Consider the following 17500-nt stretch of genomic DNA (forward strand, 5'->3'; position numbering starts at 1 on the left):
CTGTGTCTGTGTGGGTGTTGGGGAGCGAGCTAGATTTGGCCCCCTCATGTGAAAAGGTTCGGCTTTGTTGACGTCTCATCCAGCAGTGCCTGAACTGTAACGCTTACTTTAACCAGTCCCTTCTCCTCCAGAATGTGGTGAGGGAGACACAGCTTCTCCTGCATGGAAAGGGAGACAGATGCACAGAGAAGTACGCAGAGACAGGATGGGACACGGACGGGAAAAGAACAAACGTAGAGATGGGAGAAGGCAGGGGTGGCATAAAGAGTCGGAAAGCAGGGAAAGGTAGAGACATCATCTAAACGTGAATAATGGGACACATTCCTTTTTTGCACATACAGAATCATGCAAGCACCATTCACAGTAGTACTGGTATTCATTCACTTCTCTCACACAACGGATGACGGGATCTCGCAAGAAACAGTTAAACACAGAAAAACCCAAAACTGTACATTTATTAACCTTCATTTACAGTCTTGTATATACCACAAAGCCTCAGAGTCTTACAAACACTTGTAGAATATTACAGATCCTTATGGGGCCCTTGAAAATCAGCACTAAACAACAGTGACAGGAAGCAATCTATCAGTTGCCATGGCAACTATTACCAAAGAGAACTTAGTGTGGAAATAGCAAAGCAAGAGTCAAAGCAAAGCGATGAAAATAAAGATAATTAACAATGTACCTTTAGTCATGGACTGAGAGTCCTGAGATGTTCTTTTGATAAATTCACAGCATTAAAAGCAAAGCGACTTAGATTTCTTCTTTTATTTTAATGGTTCTAGCATCTGAAAATAATGTCAAATTAGGTCTTTGCCCTTAACACGTCATTACATATTTACATGGATTCCATAAAAAGTGCAAGTTCCTGTGGCTCTGCCCTGGAATTGGAGCATGCGGAGCGTGGTCTGTAGCTGTTCCTATATACATGCTTCTATGTGCTGTACACTTCATAGTGAGCCCTTTCAGTGTCTCTCAATGTCTTCAGACAAAAACAGTCCAGCAGTCCCGTCTGCCTCAGCGAGCAATAAGCCTTGCTGTCACATTGTGAATTTCCTGAACTATCTGAAATGTGCAGTTTGAATTCACTGGTCACACTGCTAAGGATGAGTGGGAGTATATTGTTCAATAGTGCTGTGTGCAGTGGCTAATGCAACTGATATTTCCTTCTGTGGTCAACATGTACGTGATGACTCATCTGAACAGAGACTGCTGGAAGTGTGGAATGTAAGGCCAAATGTGTGCATGTACCTTCCATGTGGATAATCTGGGGTGTGGAACAGATGAGCTATGGCATGTGCTTACTTTCTTCCACTGCATTTGTAAAACCTCTTTAAAATGTCAGCATTTCTGTTTTAAACATTTACGCACATTTTAATTGTGCAACGATGAGGGTGGTGTCAGGAAATGGAGAAATATTCCTTTGAAAAAGCGTGTGTGGAATTCTAAGCCTTTCCTTGTGGAAGACCTTTGGGTTTACCTGCTAAATCTAAATCTGTTTTTGTGCTTTCCACAGAATGGCGTGTGCACATAAACGCATGGGTTTGTGTATGTGTCCAGTGCAGTGTACATATCTGTGTGAGCTATGTGTAGAGAAAAAAAAGTATGTAGTGTGTATATATGCATTTGTGTATATGTATGTGCACATGTGTGTATGTTTATATGTGTTATGTCAGTTCGCTCCAGGTGTAGGCAACAAACAGCAGCACCAAACAGAAAAGATGCAACAAGCTTGAGCCAATTAAATCCCAGATCTGCCAGGTAGAGGGGAGAGCCTGAGAGGGAACTAGATTCTTGCTCTCTTTTTCCCTCTCTTTTTGGTCCATCCCTCCATCTCTGGCTTTCAGTTCCTCTTTCTGCAGTGCCACAAGAGCTCGGACCGTCACCCAAACTGGCCTCAGTGAGCACTGGAGAATATCGTAAGCCGAACAGAGAGACGACTGAAGAGGAGGAAGGGAGGGAGAGAAGGCAGGAAGAAAGAGAAATGTACCAAAAGAAAAGAAGCAATAAAGAAACAGCATGAAGGAAGGAATAAAAAAGAGAGAGAGAGAGAGAGAGAGAGAGGGAAGGGGAAGAGGGAGAATAAGAAAGAGGAGAGAGGTAAGGAACGATAGCAGGAAGAGAAAAAAGGGGTCATCAGTCAGCCAAAAGGGAGAAACAAGGAAGCCAGTTAGAGACAAGATCAAAATGAACACACAGTCCAACGGTTACTTGAGCCCTACTGTCCTCTAAGGTAAAGAGCTAGATTAATAGCTGCAGTACTTTCCCCACCTGTCTCTCTAGCTCTCTATGGACTGGTGAGGGCACAGCGAGCTGTTTGGAGGTGGTTATTGTTTTGCAGGTTACAGTGTGGCTAGTGGAGCAGGTGGAACAGGGCGGAGGTGGACAGGAGGCAGAGCTGCCAGTGCAGCCCAGTGGATCATCACAAACATCTGCACACAGCCATGCTCCTCGTCAAGCTTTCTGCATGTTACAGGACAGTGACACATAGCTAGCTAAGTTTCTTCTAGTGCTCAAATCAAACTTGCAAGTAACAGTTTAACCACAAAAGGACATTCAAATAAGCGTTTAAGCAACCTAAAGCAAAAGCCAGTCAGCTGAAGCAAGCAGGACAAAAGCGCCAAGCACACACACTGCCACAAACACTCAGTAAGCCAGTTATGTATCAGCATCCCTATACTTGCACAAGGTCATACCACACCGAGGGCATCGCCAACCAGTGATGTACAGTGATGTTTTAATAACCATGCCAACGATCATACCTACATGGCCTGAAAATGAACATTGCAGGATACAGAGATATATTTGCTCCATATCAACTGCATTATCAATGCAGCCCAGAGAGTCAGTTATACACAAAGCCATGCACTCATGGTCAGCGGTCCAGTGAATTTCACATATCTCTAGTTGATCTCTTCAATGATCACATCGGTGTTTTTGTTGTTTTTTAAATAATGCATTTAATGCATCTCAATGAGCATCTGAACAGGGGGCTGCTGTGGGTGCCCAGTGATCAGGTCCTCCTCCAGAGTTCAAAATCTACACTGACAATATATGTGCACTATGAATACATGTTGCTAAAATGGTGTTATAGACAGCAGAAGTTCTGCAGTAAAGTGTTTTAGACATTAGAGCACAGAGTACTCAAATTAAACCTAAAATCTATAACACTGAAGACTTGTAATGCGTCAGTGCACAAACAGAAAACAGGAAACAGTACTGCTGGTAAAAAAAGAAGCACTAGTCAGGTGGAAGTGTGAAATGCAAATGCAAAGGAGTTAGATGCTGGGTATCAACCAAGGTAACGTTCTCTCAATGAGAACTGCCCCACGCACGCACGCACACGTTTACATTGCTTATTTACCAAAAATGCTTTTTAAAAAATAAATAAAGGCGATTGAGTAAGCATTGCAAGAATACCTTGACTCGTATTCTATCGACCAGACACCAAATCATAGGCAGAAACAGCAGAGTGGAAACCAGGTCACAGCCAAAAACCGTTTGATGGAGAAAGCGCAAAGCCATGGCGGGTGACAACATCATACAGGGACATGATGTGATTCCAGTGGAAGGAGAGAAGCTGCAAGCCAGTGCTAGTCTATGATCAGAACTTCCCAGAGATATCAGTGTTATGTATCCTCTCTCAAAAAAGCATAACCTCCAGCTCTCAGGATTGACTCTCAATGTGGATACTCATTTGAAAATTATTAAACAAATCAACTGGACAATGTTGTGGTTCAAGACTGATCTTAGACTTGCAACTTCTTTCACAACCAGTTAGATGATGAGTGCATGATAGTGTGAATGTGTGGAGGTAAGGAGGTACTGATTCCCAGTCATATTTCTAGGATAGTTTGATAGTTTGATAATAAGATTGATCTGAAGTTACAGATCAATCTTACGTGCCAGTTAATTTGTAAATGTAGCATCGAAACTCAAAACATGGTGTTACTTCTGTGCAACATCTGATCTCAGCACCGCCTTCATATCTAAGAGTATGTGAGACAGAGAGAGAGAGAGAGAGAGAGAGAGAGACAGAGAGAGAGTGAGCGCGCGCGCGTGTGCGTGTGTGTGTGTGTACGCGCGCGACCAGCCACTTGAGATGTTGGATCAGATTTCCAGAGCTACATTTCACATCAAGGTGCGTTCTGGTTGCTGCCAAACAAGTTCAACTGTAGCCCAGAAGCCTAATGGAGTCTGGTTCAATATCAAGATGTAGGCAACACAACTTCCACAGTTTATCAAAGGCGGCTATGGATGTGTGACTGGGTTCTCAACAAAGCATTCAGGGGGTCTCTTTTATTAATCTCAAACTGATTTAGAGCTGTTTTAACACTGCTGCTTTATGAAGAATTTTGTTATTGTATGCTGAAGATTTATTTATTCTATTTACTACGCAATGATTAAGCCTTGTCTTGGTCTAATCTGCAGTTCCAACAGTAAATCACTATTGGAATTCTCTTTAGTCCAGGTTTAAGATTAATGTTTTATTAAATTAATATTTCTCTATTAATTGTTGTTTTTCTTTTCATTAATCTTCTCTGTTCATATTAAAACAGTGTCTGTAAAGCAACGTTGATATTATAATATCAGTAAACCACACCCTGCAATTAACCTCCAATAACATGGAACAAGGTTTCAACCTTAGCAATTTGAAGTTAATTCCTACAAAATAAAAAAATGTAGATTTATTGCAAAAAACTGTTGTATCCTTATTTTCCATAATAATATTTTTTCATAATTGTAATTATTCTATAAAAATGTAATGGTTTGACAAACTTAGACTGGTTAACCTGCACACACACAACACACCCTCCATTTCCTTATACTGCCTGATACAGGATGTAACTTCACTGACCTCTGGAACACCCATCTTCTTGCAAGCATCCAGGAAGTTCTCTACATTCCTACGGCATTTAGCCATGCTGAGCTTGGGCTGGGAGGTAGAACACAAACACACAGCACACGATTATAGTTTGGCACATAAAACAAACAAACAAAAATGCTATCAATGCAGTGTTTGTGTGTGAACGCACTACTGCAGGTGAAGGAACATGGATACTGGCCACCGAGCGAGGTCGAATGTGATTGGCTAGATGACACAGCACTACTCCATCCATGAGGGAGGAGCCAAGATCTTCAGGAAGAGGCACTTTCAGTCTGCTCTCAATACTCTGTAACAGCAAACACACAAACATATGCAAAGTGATGCACATCCTTTGATACTGGTATTTCATAATTGTTAATAGTCTGTAAAAATGTGATGTGTAAACAGTGTATTTGATAAATATGGACATGTTCACACAAGGTGAAGGGTGTGGGTGTGTGCGAGTGTGGGTGTGTGCGAGTGTGGGTGTGTGCGAGTGTGGGTGTGTGCGAGTGTGGGTGTGTGCGAGTGTGAGTGCTGACCTCTCTAAGCTGCTCCATGAGTTCCAGCTCTTCTCGAAGCTGCTCCATTTTCCTCCTCATGGTGAATTGAGGATCCACTGAATCCACATTCTTATGGCTCCTTAAGAACACTGTCACCAAGCAAAAACACCAGTCAGCACACACATGCACACAACCCTTGAGAACTCATTTGACAATTGCCCAAACATTTGAATGGGAATGTAAAGCCACAAGCAAGGACAAAGAGCCTCATTAAAAGATTATCCTTAAACGTTACAGTTCTGTGCAGAACTGTTCATTTGTGATGTGAAAGTATTACAACCATCAACTATTAAGAGAAAACTGAACCATTGTTGACAATGAGATTATGGATTGCTTACAGCATGGTGCATTTTTCAGCACTGGCCACAGGAGGGCAACCATGAACAGCTGTGGCACAGACTTAAGACACTAGTAATCAGACCGTTCCTTCAATTTTTTCATTCTTTCAGACCATTCTTTTTTTGTGGTGCTGCAGCACCCTCCCCTTGTGAAACCAATAGGTGAATGACCCCTGCTGCTAAAGACCCCTTAGAGTGATTGGGTGAGGCCACAAGCCAAACTGAGACTTGTGTACGAGAAAAACATTTCAGAAAAGAAATGAAACTTTTATTTGTGATGATTCTTGGACATGTTTTTATTCAAGTGATGTGTAAGTCTTCTATTTAGTGTCTCGACGCTGAACCCTGGGGGGATGTTTCTCCAAACGTCCATCATTTGGCAGATGGAGGTAAGTGCTATCGATACGTAAACAAAGATGGAGAGAAAAGGTAATTCTAGCTCAGGCCAAAAGCACAGAGACAACTCTGTAAACAAACAGGACCATTAAAACAGATAGACGATAAAGAATACAAAAAAATTAATGGATTAAAGATGTTAAGTCTGTATAAAACTCTTTGTTTCTTTTTTATTACTATAATTTACTTTGTTAATGACTGTAGGTATTTATTCATATCACAAGTTAGTTCTATGTTGAATTGAACACAGAAAAAGACAAATACATAACGAGAGTCAGAGGGGAAGGGGTGGTTTTAATGTGTACGGGATTTTTAAGAAATGTGGGTATGTGGGAGGATAAGAGTGGATTAAAGAACAGAAATAAGTGAAGGGTTGAAGGCAGTGTAAAAAAGTGGGGTATGGTACATGAAAAGGCAAAACAAGAGAACAAACAGATGAAGGGATAAGGAGCTCTACTCTCTCATGCTCTCTGGCTGAACGGTTTAAAACCAGCTGCTCTCCTGTTTCCCATCTGCCTCCTTCAAAGATACCATCTGAGGACTGGTTAGTGCAAAACTGTGTGGGAGAGAACGTGTGTGTGTGTGTGGTCATGGAGCTAATTATCCTAGAATAATACCCAAACAATTAGGCCATCAAAAGATCCCAGGACCAAAAACTTTCTACTTTCACATTCTACAGGAAATCATAGATTGGTCTGTATTAACTATTAGCTCTGTATCAACCCCCTCCCCCCACACAGTGTAATAAGAAATGTTCTGTGACTAAATTTTAAACGACCAACCACACAACAATTGCAGACAGGAGACAAAACTAATAGCCATTTGCGACGATGTGAGATATCTAAGCCAGTGATTAGCACAATAGGCTGCAGCAGGACTCAGCAAGCCTGATGGTGCCAGCATAAAACAGCAACACTAAACACCAAAGAAGGATCTTACACACCTACAAGATCTCAAGAGATGACTGATTCATTTGCCTATCAACAGATTTAGTATGTTAGTAGAATATGTTTGTATGTAGGTTTAGTTCATTTGAATGAATTTTTTGCTGAGCTCTGACCTCTCTCCTGGTGCAGGGCCTTTATGTGTCAGAGGGCTATAAATAAACACAGCAACCATAAACCCCAACCTCAGAAACCAACACACACAAACGGAAGGAAAGAGGTTTGTGTGCATGTGCCTGCATGTGTGTTAAAAAAAAAGAAAAAAAAAAGTAAATATGAGCAATTGCAAAAAGGATTTTATTTTTAGACTTGTTGATTTGACAGCATGAAGTAGTGGGTAAACCTACCACTGCTCACTGCACCTCCATCATCTGGGCTATTAGGCATATTATCCACGGGCAGGGCCTGTGTGTGGGGGGTGAGGTAAGGCTGGTGCAAGCTAAGCACAGAGAACTGAGCTGCGTACAGGATGTTGGATTGGTACACAGCCAGTGCAAGAAGTAAATGCCAAACCATAGAAAAAATTCCAGGAAACAAGGTGGTGATTCAGGCATCCGTCATGAGAAGGGAGGGGTTAGGAAGCAATAGTTAGTGCAAAAAAGGGGTGAAAATACACCAGATTACAGAAGTAACAGATAGCAAAGGAGGCAGAGGAGATGAAGAGAAGTGTTTGAAAATGCAAATGAAGGGATTAAAAAGCAGAGGGTGTAAAGTGGGATGCAAAGCGTGACGTAAATATAGCACAACATAAACAATGTTTTGATTATTTCAACATTTAAATGATTAAATGTTATTAGCATTTTACAATGCTATGTTCATGGTATGCTGTTACCGCTCCTTATTAAACAACATGGCTAAAGCTAGTCAAAAACGCTAATTATTGCACAAAGGTCAGGTCTTCTGTTAATGCTCACTAATACCATGGAATACATTGCAAATGCTTGTGCAGGTGTTAGTGAGACAAGCTGGAAAACATCTGAGTGACTGCATACCAACAGTAAACACCAAGAGGAGCCAACCTACATGGAAGGAACACACCCTCACGCCACATATGAAGTCAGCAGCTCTTTGGAGAGGGATTTTACTTCAGCAGTTCCAAATCATGACCAAAACAGATGACCCAAGGTTTCCCAGATTTCCATAAAAACAAATGTTCTCAATTTGAGCTGTCTTAAACACTGTGAGGCTTCAACCTAAAACAGAAACCAGCTAAATAACATAACCTTAACAGAACTTACACATACAGTGATGTTCTGAAGCTTAATATTGACTTTGTAAGTGTAGTTCTGCCCAACTACCTCTGCTTCAGCCTGCGCAGACAACCTGCCCGCAGATGGAGCAGTGATAGGCTCACCTGATCTAGGCTTCAGGCCGAAAGGAGGCGAGCTGAATACGGGTGACAACACCGGGCTCTGGGCTTCGTTCTGAAAAGTGGGGACACATAACCTAACTCAACCGTGGAGCATAACAGAATGGTGTTAAACATCACTCTCACTTTTCTGAAGATCAAAATTAGAATTCTAAGGACACAAAGAGACAAATTACTTGCAAATAATAATTCCCATACAAATAAATAAACAAATACACATTAATTAGTTAATCAGATTAAAATTATATTTCTACTAACATTTCTGCATGACATGTTACTGAGGTTAACTGAACTTGTATAGGATTGGTTAATATGAGGAGTCACTCTCATGTGATTCCTCTGATATTCAAGGAAGAAATAGGAAGGAATAAGATTGCAGGCTTCAAGCAGCAGCACAGTGTCATTACTTCCCATTTCCATTTATTTGATAAACTATTTAACACGTTTCCAATTTGAAAACTTAATTTCAATTTAACAGGCCGGCCGTTATGCTGATGTGAAAGCTGCACTTGTCAGTCTGAACAGTTAGATGGAGCTAGCTAGCACTGTTGCCAGTGTAGATCAGAGGCTCTGGGGTATGTAAATATGGCAACCACCAGCATGAAGTGGTTTCTTAGGCCTAGAAAGCCCAACTCTCTTAATCAAGGGTATGCAAAAATATAATAACACCCATCTAGTTAACTGACTGAATGCAGAAACACACCATCTGTGGCTAGAATGACTAAAACATGCAGAATGACTAAAACATGCAGAACATCTTCAAATCTGTTTCTCTGGGAAATGTTACTCACTTTCTCCACTGACTGACAATCATCTGACTTCTGACAGATCTCACCCTGTGAGGAAGAGAAAAGTGCAATACAGGCCTCCAGTGATTAGGAACTGGAATCTAACTCCAAGGAAACAACAGAAAAAAACAAAAACTGATATGTTGCACCAAGAACATACAGTGGCTGCAAAGCAGATCCTGGAGCAGTGTGTAGTAACTGCAGTTTTATTCTGCTGCCTAAAGTCTTTTTTCTCCCACATTAATTCTAATTAAAGCGCTTGTTTAGCCGTTTGGCTGTAATAATGCAGCCCAGGCCACTCTGAATGAGGCACAATGAGTCTGTATTTCCACACTCAACACCTCTCTGTTCTCTTTCTCTTGTTCATATTGTTCTCTCTCTCTCTCTCTCTCCTCCCCCTTTCCCTCTTTTCCTCCCTCTGCCTCCTCCTCATCTCTCATCTATTCTTTGTGACCTCAAACTAGTTTGTAGCCTCTATTCAAAATGCTCCCAAAACATCACAAGCTTCTCTGTTAATGGGGTACTGAGGTGCTAATTTTACCACACAGTCAATATGCAACTAAAACAAACGATTTACAAATAGATTGTGTGACGCTATTCTTGGATATAAAGATGGACTCAAATTTTGAATTTGTCTGGACAACACACACTGGACAACAAAACTCAGAACTTGGTACTGATTGGTTCATTCTTGAAGAATTAAGCAGCACTTCTGGTAACTAAGCAAGTTAAATGCCATTTCACAATTTAAAAATATGTAAGATGTGCCATGAAAAAAGATAAGCATTGATAGTTTTTGCGAATCCTTCTGCATTTTAAACACTAACTCAACCAATCATTGCAGACATAACCAGTTTTTGTACAGTGGAGCAAAACACAAACATTTATTATGCATCCTAAATCTTAACAAAATCTAAACAAAAATGTAGCTAGATGGAGCATTTTTATTTGACACCAAAATAATGGCAAATGAGGTGTCATTACATGAAAAGACAAAATGACAATTGTGTCCAAGTGAATGCATCAAATCACAAACAAGGAGGACAGACTTGCATGAAAAATGAACTATTTCTAGTGGATTTCATCAGTTTGTTCCATGTTATGTTCCTGAAATGCTATCTGGCATCCTGATTTCCAGCGATGCAGGAGTTAGGTATCATGCACAGATGATCTAGAGCATGGTTTCTGATCTAGAACAGTTTCCTGGTTACCTCTTGGACCCTGTGGCGGGTGTACTGCTGGTAGGCGATCTGAGCCTCCAGGCGGGCCCGTTCTAGAATGTACAGTCTCTTCCTCTGGAACTCCCAGCCTTCGTCATGACCCTTCAGTAACATAGCACCCCACAAAACTCCTCATAGCTACACTTCATTAAACACCACAGAGGCCTACACCACAAACCGAATGGATCAGCCAGCAAACAGAAACGTGAACTGGAATAAACATGGTATAAGAATATAGGTGCATACAACTACAGCACAATAAAACATAAGGTGAAAACACTATGTGATAAACTAAGACCACAAACACTTTGCAACATGCCCTGGAAACTCTGTTCATTATAGTCTTGGGCTAGTATGCATTGTGTAGCTATATAACAGAAGCCAAAGTTCAAGAAATGTCAACACAAAAACCCAAGTGAGCACACAGCAAACATAACTACATTAACCCTCACACCATACACACTCTACAACTACAGGACTCAGCAGTGGGAGTTTTTTAATGATTGCAAGCTGTTTTAAGCCACAATACTTCTGAGCAAAGGCCAGACTATTTGGCTCCCACACCTATGATGGATTTCTTAAGTGACCGGTCTGAGCAATCCTGCAGTCATTAGTGAAGTGAGATAGAAAAGTAACCCATTCCTTCTTTTTTCAGGAGAATTTCTACTGTATTGACATTGATAAAAGATAAAAGACAAGATTTTAAAAAATGCATAATAAGAAACTAGAGTGTAAGCTGATCTCTGAACTGCTAGAGATGCCTCCAGCAGGGGCAGAGCCAGATGTTGTAAACATTTGGGGTTTAGCTCAAACCTATGGAGTTATTTTAGTTATTTTAACTTAGTATCAGCACAATTTATGTTTAAATGATAAAGATAACTTATTGTCATATATCAAATTCATCATGCTCATAACAGTACAACATACTAAAATAACTTGCGCCCGTGAAATCTTATTTTGTTTCTTGGTTTTGACATTTCTTCCATTAGAACATACAAAAGTAGCACAAAAATCATTTTCAAAGATTTGAACAGGTCAGAACACCTCTGCAAGAGGGCATCAGCACAGACATATCTCTCAAGTGCCAACACAGCATCTACACTATATATGCCCTGCTTACATTAACCTTTATCTGAAGCTTTTATCCACAGCAACCTACAGCTATGACTGAATACAGCTTGAGCAACTGAGGATTAAGGGTCTTGCTCAGGAGCCCAAAAGTGGCAACCTTCTGATTACTAATCAGGTACCTTAACCACTGAGACACCACTGCCCAGCTACCTTTGCGCCATTTTAGCTGTGGATTCACAAGCCTAAAACAAAATATGTCCGCGTGCTGATGCTGCTGTGGTCGATAAACCTTGTGTCCACAGTAAGCTAGCTAGCTTTTTTAAAGCTTTGCTCCTCGAGGTGACAGACTGAACAAAACACATATAAGACAGCAACCTCCCAGGCCCCCTGCCCCAGCCAATGTTAATGCAGACTTGTATATGGCGATACTTCTGCAGTAATTAAAAAAAGAAAAAGATTTGGGGTTGAGTCCCAGACGCCACCCCCTCGCTCTGCTTATGGGTGATCACAAACAAACAGCAAAAACACAGACAAATTAAATATTACCGTGGGTGTTGTCTCTCCATCATTCTCCTGTCCACTGAAAAGAAAAAGAGAATGAAAGAAAACAGGTTCAGACTAATAACAGCAATAACAACAACAACAACAACAACAACAATAATAATAATAACAATAATAGTAATAACAATACTAATAAAAACAACAACAACAATAGTAATAACAATACTAATAACAATAACAACAACAACAATAATAATAATAAAGTATAATTTATATTGCACCTTTCTCATACTCAAGTTTGCTTTACAAAACAAAAAAAAACTAGCGTGACAGGAGGGGGACAACCTTTTACATGAAAGTACTGAGAAAAGAGTAGTATGGTCAGTATGGTGAGTATGGGCCTTAGGTGATCAATATTACAGAAATGGGAAAAAGCATTTTTAACCAGTGGTGGTTCAAAGGAAATTTAAGATACCATCTAGCTTGAATGGAAAATCAGAAAGGTTTAAAATTATGGACTTAGAACCAATAAGTAAGACTTCAGTTTTGTCAGGGTTTAATTTTAAAAAGTTTATGCTCAGGGGAAAGACCATGACTGCGAATGATCTGACTGAGGGGTAAAAGATACTGAAAATGAGAGGGCCAAGGGTACTCCTTGAGTAATGGGAGAAAATAACTGGACATTACAATGGGAAAATTAGTAGCTTTGCATTAATCAAGTAAATGTTAATTAGTAAGACATATATAGTAGAGAGATAAATAGGGAATGCATGTAGCTACAAAATAAACAGCAATAATATTTAGTAGGTCATAAGAATGGGGCTTACTTCAGAGACTCATCCACGGTGACCATTTCCACTGGGTAGAGTTTAATTCCAGCCAAATCAGAGGAGTGTGTATTCACCCTGTTCATACAAGGAAACAATAAGACAGACAAACACACACAAAAGCTCAAACACAGAATGAACTTCAAGAGCTGTACATGAATCGTAAGTGTTTTAAACAGAGCAGAAATTATATTACAACACAATTACAAGGATATTATATCAGTCATATTATCAGTATTGATATTATATCTGGTAATGAATCTATATAATGTAGGATTAGTCAAAAATACTAAAGCATACAGCAGAAAAAAAATATACCAAAAATATGCCTTACATTTAGGAAATATTATGACATTATATTAATCATATTCTAACAGCTATAGCTGTGAAACTCTTGGCACCACCTACCTGTTAGGGTTTTGCAGAAGCTCCACAGCCTCCTTCAGTGGATTTATCATATAAACCTTGGACCTGCAGATACGTTGCAATCAGAGGATGAGTTTTGTCAGAGCTGACACACAGTCTATAAGCATATACATTAAACGCAAACAGAGGAGAACTGGGGGTAGCTTTAAAATCTGTGTTTTCTGTTGATGGATGTTTTCATGCAGGGATGTTCTATTTGTTATAATACAGAACTATACTGACTATATTTATCAAAAGCAAGAACTATGGTTTAGGGTCTCCCTTCATTGTCCTTCATTTGCCCCCTTTTCTACTAGATACAGGTCATAACTAGTGCACAACATTAAGAGCCTCTGGCAGCGCCAGATTGTATTTAAGAATGAAAGTGAAGGCTCAAAGAATACAAAATGATTTTACACCAGCTAAAAAAATTATTTAGGAGTTGATTTAGCAGTGCAGATTAGGGTTCCAACTATAGATTTTTTTTTGGCAATCCATTTAAAAAATCTATTTAAAAATGTCATGGTTAAAGAATGGCATGGATTATTTTAACCAAAGGTATCGGTTAATTGGGTCAGGTGAATGTTGTGATTCATTAAATCACCCAAAGATCCCCCATCAGGTATATCAAGATTGTGCTTTGAGCACACAAAAAGGAATGACCAAATAAATAAAAACATACAGTACACTCAATGGACAATGAACAAACCCATTATACAAGTTTGTCTGAGCAATTTATGAAGCCTTGTCACATTCTCAGGTTTTTTCATGTTTAAAATCAAGAGCACAATTTACAAATGTTTTTGCCTTCTCATACAATTAATGTACATCTCTTCCCCAAAGAAAAACTGTCTGGACAATAAAGAATCTATTTAGTTAACTATATCTCTCTGTGCTATCTGCTTCATTAGCTTCAAGAAATTTGTGTTTGAATATAGAATGTATAATGACGTTGTGATTACCCTGTTTGACACTAATATTTATCCTTTTTTACTCTACTATTCTCCTAAGACAATCTAAATTGCAACAATATGCCCGACATGCTATGATTTTTTTTACTTCATTGACTTTATATACTGTAATTCATTTGAAATATATTTAATGTCATTTAACAGTTTGTGATGTGGATATCAATGGTCAATATCCAGGGGAAAATTCACCATTTGATCCACTTGAGTAACGTTGGTTTACCATTGACTTTATCAGCTCTTAATTCCACCTCCTGTTATTATAGTGGTGTTTTCATTGCCTGGTCTCTCAAAACAGGAAAGTTGTTCTTTTTACCCATGGATGCCACCTTTTCATGAATGACACTTTCAGTCAAATCAGACAGAGTGCTTAATATGGCACTTCAGGGTTTCTAATATACCAATCTGCAGTTCTCATGAAAGCACAACTGTATGCTTACTGTACAAATCGACCTGTTTACAAAAGTAAATTACAACATTTTACTCAACTTATCTCTGAACTTGACATGGTGCAGTTGTTCAAATTGATATTACTACAAAGTACAGTAAATGTAACATAAGAATACAAACATGTTCTTGCATAAGGCCCACTGAGTGCTTTGAAAAAGTATTCAGACAGACAGACCACAAAAAGGAAAAAAGTCCCAAATCATTAAAAAAACTGGCCAAAAAATCAAAACAAACAATTGATAAATATTAATTCCTGTTGTTCAATAATGGCTTTTGCCACTTTTCTACAAAAGGTCTTTTTGTGGGAAGCCCTTTTTACAGCAGAAGCAGTGACGTGAGCATGGCAAGTCCTATCTAGTCCATGATGCTGCGGTAATCCATGCGTACAGGGACACACTGGAAACTATTTCTGCAGTAACAATGGAAAGGGGTGGAGCTTTACAGTAGCCTACTCCTGTGGGAACGAAAGTAAAATATCTGTTAGCACCTTGGTAACTGTGATGGTGATTATATGACAGCAGCAAGGCCATGTTTTATGCCACCCTAGAATGGATTTTTCCCACATGGTTAAATCTAAAACAGCTTCTGTTCTGAGGAGTTTTCATTCGAAAAGGTCAAATATTGATAAACAGTAAAAAAAAAAAAAAAATTAAATTAAGTAAAAAAGTTAACGGTACTTTAGACCTTTGTCAAGGTTTGTATCATGGCAGGTGATGAGGACAGGCTTGGCCGCCCTGAGAGGACCCAAAGATCTCTGGTGCAAGCCTGCTAGAAAAGGGATAATATTTCCTTCCTCCAGCAAATCCCTGACAGCTAAGCTTGGATGTAAGCAAAGGCTCAATGGCATTATGTTATTGTTATTTTTATTACCCAATACAGATATTATCCTGTATTGTCTTAAAATGGATATTTAAACAATATCACAAGAGAGTGTCATTAGGCTGAATATCATCATCATCATCATCATCATCATCATCATCATCATCATCATCAACCATGACATCATCATAGCATTGTGGTACAACATACAGGAATGGCAGAAATATTCTGTTCCAACAAATGCTGCATTCTTTGTTTATTAAAGATTCAGTCATGATTTTTTAAGCTGCATGGTCAAAGGAAATAATGTCCTTTAAAACACCATTCATAGTACACAACTAAAGGGCAACCAACACCAGTGTTTGTCAGCAACAAATTCAGTTAATTTCTGTGATTAAAGTTAAATAAAAATTTAAAGATACAAAATAATAATAATAATAATAATAATATAAATGTATTTTTTTTTACTTTTTAATTAATTGTTGAATTGTTGTCTATGCTTTAATATGTTTCACTGATTGGTAGATCTGCTGGAAAAAAATCCTACTTAAATAGATGATGTGAGACAAAGAAATATGAAAATAGTTTTGGGGTTTAGTTTTTCAAGGACTTGTAAGTGAATAATTTGTTACAAGTCTCATTTACATTCTGCAGGCTTTTGAAATCACAGTATTATAAAGGCACCTACCACTACAATGAGGAACAAGCGTTATACTTTTCAGCCCTAAATAAGATTCTTCTGAGCAGTGTCATCACACGCATCTTATACAGCAGTTAGTTAATTAATTAGTGCAGGAGCAAGCAGAATATAATACTCGCACATATTTACCAGTGAGCACATAGCCAACCAATGAGGAAAGAATGGAGAGGAACCGAGCCAAGCCCACTGTAACACATAAAACATTGAAGGAAATATAACACAATAATGGAAGGACGACCCAAAAAAGTATACTCACATTTGCCCTGAGGACCAGTCACTGTTACTGTTTTCTTCTATTTTGAGGGGCTCTTCGAAGTCAACACCCCGACCCTACACACACACACACACACACACACTCCAGCTGTAATCTGTCATGTGACTGCACAGAAATGGTCTGACTGGATAGCATGCATAATTAATTTTCTAACGCTGCATAGCTGTCATTGTCTCTCGCTCTCACGCTCGCTCTCTCACGCTCGCTCACACACACCCACACCCACACACAGGTCTTGCAACACACTCCCACACACAGCGTGCTTAGTGTTTGGATTACATAAACCAAAGCTTCAGAACGCAAGCACAAATACATGCACACACAGACCCATACATAGCAATACCTGTTTCAGACTACAAATTCTATAAATAAACTTCCATGACGGCAATGAGACTAAAACTGTCAGTACAGGGATGAAATAAGATGAATGGAACAGGCAAAAAGACCCAAATAAAAGCAGGAAGAGATGGCCCTTCATGATAAAGATAAATGATGCCATGATTCAAAAACTGAAAAAAGATTTTACTCCAGCTTTAAAAGCTAAGATGTAAAAAAACAAAGAATGAATCTGCCCTAGAATGTAAGTTCTGATCATACCGGATCTAACTGGTTTAATGATCATAGCTGGAAATAAATGAGGACACCCCTGCTGTGATGTCACACATTGATTTAGAATGGGATAAGAAATGGGCAGTTTTGAACCATCCTTGATAAAGAGGATCAAAACTTAGCACACAGACTAATACATGTCAGAGGTTAGAATGGAAACTAGCTACAGAGACACTTGGAAAACAGAGCAGGGTGGCATAAAACATGGTCTTGCTGCTGTCATATAATCAGTTCTTCTACATTCTTCTAACTATAAAACCAGGCTGCCCTAGATTATCCAAAAGTGGGCCAGTTTCATATCAATCTTCCAAAACAGTGAAAACAACATGCAGTGGAGGTCAGTGTAAACCTTTGTGCTGTAGAGAGATATACCAAACTGGCAATCTTATGC

General features: G+C 39.3%; 1 protein-coding gene across 7 annotated transcripts in view; it reads right to left on the reverse strand.

The window, feature by feature from the left end:
* Positions 1-17500, reverse strand: part of lrch1 (leucine-rich repeats and calponin homology (CH) domain containing 1) — a 55368-nt gene that overhangs the window by 2719 nt on the left and 35149 nt on the right. Inside the window, exons 10-22 of one of the 7 annotated variants that reach the window (XM_027023289.2) lie at positions 16483-16556; positions 16356-16412; positions 13293-13355; positions 12885-12962; positions 12103-12136; positions 10477-10587; positions 9269-9313; positions 8463-8532; positions 5410-5519; positions 5037-5174; positions 4859-4936; positions 3953-3989; positions 1851-1940 (exon numbers count right to left, since the gene is read on the reverse strand). In XM_027023289.2, coding sequence (XP_026879090.1) covers positions 3984-3989; positions 4859-4936; positions 5037-5174; positions 5410-5519; positions 8463-8532; positions 9269-9313; positions 10477-10587; positions 12103-12136; positions 12885-12962; positions 13293-13355; positions 16356-16412; positions 16483-16556 — 864 coding nt within the window. In that variant the 3' untranslated portion in view covers positions 1851-1940; positions 3953-3983. Of the gene's footprint in view, positions 159-435; positions 1941-3952; positions 3990-4858; positions 4937-5036; positions 5175-5409; positions 5520-7224; positions 7567-8462; positions 8533-9268; positions 9314-10476; positions 10588-12102; positions 12137-12884; positions 12963-13292; positions 13356-16355; positions 16413-16482; positions 16557-17500 lie in introns of those variants that run through there. The other 6 variants (XM_027023287.2, XM_027023284.2, XM_027023285.2 and 3 more) reach the window with 6 other exon arrangements.

The sequence above is a fragment of the Electrophorus electricus genome, chromosome 25 (genome assembly GCF_013358815.1).
Source record: "Electrophorus electricus isolate fEleEle1 chromosome 25, fEleEle1.pri, whole genome shotgun sequence".
Taxonomy (NCBI): domain Eukaryota; kingdom Metazoa; phylum Chordata; class Actinopteri; order Gymnotiformes; family Gymnotidae; genus Electrophorus; species Electrophorus electricus.